At 28.1% G+C, this 6,341-nt stretch overlaps 1 protein-coding gene across 1 annotated transcript in view; it reads right to left on the bottom strand.

The window, feature by feature from the left end:
• The window catches only part of LOC106682627 (enolase-phosphatase E1), a gene marked incomplete in the record, with an annotated part of 62,639 nt that overhangs the window by 12,478 nt on the left and 43,820 nt on the right, over positions 1-6,341 (bottom strand). Inside the window, 4 exon segments of the mRNA XM_067046027.1 lie at positions 4,100-4,168; positions 5,020-5,064; positions 5,581-5,652; positions 5,775-5,831. Of these exon segments, the coding sequence (XP_066902128.1) occupies positions 4,100-4,168; positions 5,020-5,064; positions 5,581-5,652; positions 5,775-5,831 (243 nt within the window).

Here is a 6,341-nt window from a genome sequence, read left to right as displayed (position 1 = left end):
TTCATTCATGGATACGATATTTATTTATCAATGGTTCATTCATGAATAAGGGTCGTATCCATGGTGATTTCACCTTTTAAATAAATATTAATAACTTATCTATGAAATGAAAATAAATTAAATAAATGTAATAATAATTTTTTTTGTCTTGATTTTATTCTTATCCCCTTTCATCTCTTAATTCTTACTTTCTTTAATATTTCTTCTTTTTATCTGTTACTATTTCCGTTTTCATTTTGATTGTTTATAACCTTTAATTTTTACGTTTCATTGTATACCCTTGTAATTTTCCATTCACTTTTTTACTTAGGTTAAGTGTTTCTATCTTTGTTAGCTCTGACGAAGCCCTCCATAATGGGGCAAACATTAGCTCATATAAAAATAGTACAAAATATTACTATTTGAGTTTAATTTGACCGCAACTGGACCATATTCTATTTATTAAAAATAAATTAAATAAAAGATTTACTAATTTAAAATAAAAAAATCAGCCTATTCTCAAAAAAAAAAAAAAAAAGGATAAAATATAATGACAATGTAATGTTAAATTGTTGATATAATCGTTTTGATAAATTAAAAGATGTGTTTTTAAGAAAGAAAATTCAAGAAATATTAATCAATAAAAATGGATAATGATGATATATTAATTATTTTTAGATTATAACAACTAGAAAATGGGAATAGAGTTCAAAATATTATTGATAAATTATAAATGTTAATCAAAGAAGGTAGATTTATTAAGTTTCCTGAAAGAACATAAAAAAAAAAAAGATCTACTATACTTTATATACGACCCCCAAAAAACAAGAACCTTCGACATTTTCAAGCATTGAAACACTACTGACTTAAAAATAAGAACCATATACTCTCATTACCATCTAACCTAATTGAAACTAAAATTGCTGAAAAGAGCGAAAAATTCAGCCTACCAAATAGGGAAGAGATGTAACTTCGTGAATAACACATTGATTTTAAAACAAAGTTTATAAATTAATAATTCATTTTTTAAATTATTTTTGTGAGAAATAGTATGACATTTTCCTTAATTTTTCAAGGCCTCTGACAGTACTTTTTGACTAGATTTTAAAAGATGTTTATAATGCATAAAGAACCTAAACACTGATAATCGAAACAAGCATCATTCATAAGCCAGGCTGGCATGAATGACTTCATTCACAAAAGAGTCAATCAGAACAAGTCATCATTCATAAGTGATACGGGCTTGCATGACTTCATTCACGGAGAGCCCTACATTATCAGTCAGAATGACAATTAATTATATATGAGCAGATAAGAATAAAGCGAAAAACTTTATATAAACAAAGCATTTGCAGTCTCCCCTTCTCTTTCTCAGTATCCTCTCCACATCAAACCTTGAAGGATCGGATTTCAAAATTTTTTAGTAATGAGAAGCGTCAGGGAGTGCTATTAGTAATGATACAAAATAAGTAAAACTTTTTAAAATTTAATAATGCCGAAGTTTCCACCTGAATTTCAGCCCTTTATCAGGGTGACTCAGGCAGAATTACCGACAAGAGTTTTTTTTTCAGTAATACACTGTCTAACTAACCATATAAGATTCCTAAATAAAAAGACCAAGGATAATCTAAGTTAAAGGAGTAAACCTTAAAATAAAATCCAAGGAAGCCATAGAATGTTCATAAGGTTTACAGACCCAGAGCAACTAAATTGCTCTTGACATGGACAGCTATAAAATCTAAGACACCAGACTGAGAGGCCCTCTGGAGTTTTGATGAGTGTACAGTGTTGGAGAAGATTCAAGGACCCTGATCGATGTTCAGAATTGGAGGATTTAAGTGGCAAAAGCTGCCTGTGGAGGTCCAGACCCAGTAATGGGTTATGCCCAATAAGATTGAAGGTCTTAGATTCAGCCTTTGGGAATTTTCTAAATTTTTACAAAAGAGATAATTTTTAACATATAACCATCTGTTTTAAAACTGTATTCCATAGTATAAAAGTAAACAATAGGTTCAAAAGAAATTTAATCAGAATTTAAAAAATATTTCTTCACATACAGATTGATGAAGAAAGGTCCAACACATAAGATGAAAATAAACATTTTTTTTTTATCCATTAAATATTATATTCAGTGTTTAATGATAATAAAAATAAACATTGATTGTAAAGATAATAAATTGTATATAAGAACAATATTATCACAATATTTTCATATCACAATAATTTGAGGTAATACAATTATAGAACAATATTAAAACACTAAGATGATCATAGTCATCACAAATATAAATTTAAAAATTCATTCACTCAACCAAAAAGTATAACGTAATTTATGACTTATGGTGTCAGAAAATAATTAATTAAACAGATAAAAAAAGTTTAGAAACGATTAATTCATTAGAGGAACAAAACAAAATCTTGAACATGTGTAAAACTACACACTTATTAAATTCCTAATCAAAAATAGAGAAAGGGGAGATCCGGCGAATGTTAAGTAAAAATGAAATCAATAGAAAATAATATATCATTGCTTTGTTAAACTAACTGCACCTCTGACAAAAAGAAGTTGGTGTTAAATTTGAAATGGATGTATTCCAAACATATTACCATAGACTAAAGTTTTGTTCTCTACAGTATTCCTTCCATGGATAGTCCTAAAGTTAGTAAGATTGTCAAAAAGTAACCACAGTCTACAGTACAATTTATAGGAAACGTTAAATACAAAATAATATTTTTTGTCAGATGTGCCGCTATAACACCAAAGCAGGAATATATACATCAAAATAAATAAAATTAATTTTTTTAAAAATGACAATGAAAATGTAAAATAAATATGAAAATATAATTCAGATTACTAATAATTACGTATTTAGTTTAAGTTGAAATTTGAATTTTGAAAGAGAATTGAATAATTTGATTTCTCAGTCTTTTTGAAGTTAACTATTTAAGGTTTACCCCTTTAAAATAATGTATTGCCTAAACTAATGACACAAAAAAGTGGATACAGTATAAATTTAGACAAAAATATATAAGCATACAATCAAACTGTCCCTTAAAGACCGATGTACTTTTTTTTTATAAAACTAAGAGCCGATTGATATAAGAGAGTATTCTATTAACAATTAATTACTCAAAATATTGTTACTAACCTACTAGCCGCAATTGAAAAATTGTACAATAGACTTTTCCACAAAAATCCTTTAGAATTAATAATATTTAAAATATCACAGATTGGCAAGATAAATATACATTAATTTCTAAATACCTGTTTTCATTCATAATTGTTCAAAAATTAATTCCCGATTCTTATCTTATTTACCAATTTTAATACCCTCATTCTCATCTTATTAAGCACAAAATCCTAATATTAATATTAAAGTTCTAAAAATTTGAATCTTCTTGAATGCAGAATAACAACTCTTAATTTCAAGTACCGCTCTTTCTAAAGATCAAAATAATCATCTCCTATTAAATAAAAACAGAACACATTCTTCCGTGCTCAGCTGAGAGAATCTCGACATCCTGGTCTCAAAGTGTTCACTGTACGAAACAAAAATTTAATTAATTAATAACAGTTTAATTAATATTCCTTATATTATTTAATATAGTATATTAAACAGAGTGGCAAAGATAAAGGAAGCCCAGTATGGCTGCTGGACATGACATGACTCCTCTAGAGAGCTCGATTCAAATATCACGTTTAACGTTATTCCAGGCCTCTATTATATTGGCCACCCATAATTAAAACTACAAGAAGTCCATAATACTAATTTTCCAAAAAGGTTCGAATTAATCATTGAGGACCGAGATTGCCTGTCACTATTCAAAAGATAATTTAAAAGAAAAAATTTGTCAATCCTCATATGAAAAGGCGTATCTAAATCATTGCTACTTTTTGTAGAAGTCTTTTACTCTCAAATTCATGCTTAGAAGATAGGAGGTACAGTGCCTTACTTACTGAGCTATCTCACTCTATCTAAATAATGGATAATTAAATGAAAAATAAAAGAACATTAAAAATATAATGTTGAGTAAAATTTTTTTTTTTTTAGTAAAAAAGAAATTAATTCTGATTGTAAATAGCTGCAGGAGGCTATAAGAAAACTAATAGTTACACTACCTTCCGCTTCTATGTCCATTTCTTCATCATTTTCCATCTGCTCTGCTGGCTTACTGTCCCTCTTTTCACCTGAAATTATACAGAAGTATAAAATAAAATTGTAAAAGAAAAATAGAAATAACTAAAATTGTGATAGCAGTTTTTTTTTTTATTTCTTATTCTTCTTTAATTACTAAGAAATAATTACTTATACAAGAATATAAAAAACCTCTTTGTTGTCACAAAGACATTAGGGAGTAAATCAGTTGGCTCGCTGAAAGCGGGTTTCACATCAGTGGCGGTGTTTGAGAAAGAAACAAAAGAACTTTCCATTAAAATTAATCATTTTAATAGCACATTAAAATCCTGCAATATGTTAGCAAACCTATAAAATAGTAGGGGTACTGAACCCCGATTATCTGAACAAGTTCAGAAAGTGAACTAAGGCCCTGAACTTAAAGCAACATCATTTTTTGCTTATGTGTAATAAATTCAGGATCACTTATTTAATTCAGATATATCCTAGGATTATTGCAATATAATATTGGGGGATATTATCTCAACTAATTATAATTATTACAGTTTTACTAGGCTGGTCATTGGTAGACACATGAAGTTTTCAATGAAAATTGAGGCATGGTTCTCCTTTTATCTTTGCTCTTCTATCTCATTTTGCCTCTGTTCCTTTGACTGGGTACTACTATTTCATGGGTTGTCAATAGATAGCAGAATTTTCATGAGCTATTCAAATGATTACTTTTACTCCTTCTGTTTCTTCCTCAAACAGACGGTACACGAACAATTGATTTGTATTTGATACAAAAAAAAAAAAAAAAAGAAAAGGTAAACATTATTAAGATTCATCATATTTATTATAAATATGATTTATTTTTATTTTAATAACAAGTTTTTAAAATTTTAAATCAATAAATTAGCCTTACTTTCGACGTCTTTTTCAGCTTCAACAGCTTCGTCGTCAGCAACAGCTGCAAAAAAAGTAAATAAAAATTCAAGTATAAATTCAAATAAAACTAATTTAATATTATTGTAAAATAATAAATTAAAATTAAAATTAAATCAACAATGTGCCTTAATTAATATAATGCACTTTGTACTTTTAAATAAATAATCAATTTGATTTTATATGAATAAAACTAATATTTAATTCTTAATTATACAGTAACTTTAATTTAAAATACATCATGGGACCTAAATCATAAGCCATTTTAATAATTTAACTGGCATTTATTTCCTGCATATGTTAACACTTCACACACCTCTAAAGCTCTTTAAAATTTAGTTACAAAGGCGGAAAATTTGTATGTAAATTGAATGGGTTGTTTCAATATGCATTTTGTAATATGTGTTAAATATTTTTCATAGACTTGATAATGGCATAAGTCTTAGATGAAATTATGAAACAAATCTAGAATTTTAGTTCATGAAAATTTGCGAGAGCTCTTGGTGACTAAATAATAAGGAAACAATATCAAAAGACTTACGACTTTCGCATAACTGTATATCATCATCTGCAATGTCGTCAGCAATTTGTACAACTGCTGGATCATCGCCATCTAAAATACAGATAAGTATTAAATTTTATAACAGATCAAAACAATAATAGATTACAAGTTTTTGTCATTTAATTTAGAAGATTGAAATTTTATGAATTGATGAAAAGAAAATTTTTACTTACGTTCAGTTTCCATGGTACTTTGATCATCTTTCCTCTCAGGTTCCACTTCTCGAGAAGCTAAAAAACATAAAGATAACAATTTTTTTTTTATCAAGAAGTTGATTCAAGGGAAGGACGAGAAGGGAAGAAATATTTTTAATGTATGTCAATGTGTTGGCCTAAGTTGTAGGCCTCCGTAATAATACTAATGATCAAACATATTACCACCACATCTTTGAACAGTCAAAAGTAATTTTGATTTAGTGAATTGACTACATAAATTATTTTCTGGGCCATTTCCTCCTTCCTTAGTATATGTATATGTATATGTATATGTAATATGTATATATAAGTTACGGACTGTCAGCTGACAGGCCCATATCAGCTGATCGAGAACAGCTGACCGATTGTATATATATAGACGGACAGGGTCCGCAAATAGATGAATATTTTACAGCAGTTCAAGGGAGTTAGATCTTTTTCCTTCTTCTCTTTTTTGACATTGTGCTTTCGCCAATACTTAACTGGTGCCAAAACCCGGGAACTTTAGATACCGGAGTAATTTTCAGTCTAAAAGAATTTTTTTTT

The sequence above is a fragment of the Halyomorpha halys genome, unplaced genomic scaffold (assembly GCF_000696795.3).
Source record: "Halyomorpha halys isolate HHAL.00 unplaced genomic scaffold, Hhal_1.1 Scaffold24.1, whole genome shotgun sequence".
Classification (NCBI taxonomy): Eukaryota; Metazoa; Arthropoda; class Insecta; order Hemiptera; family Pentatomidae; genus Halyomorpha; species Halyomorpha halys.
This window is presented reverse-complemented; position numbering and strand designations above follow the sequence as displayed.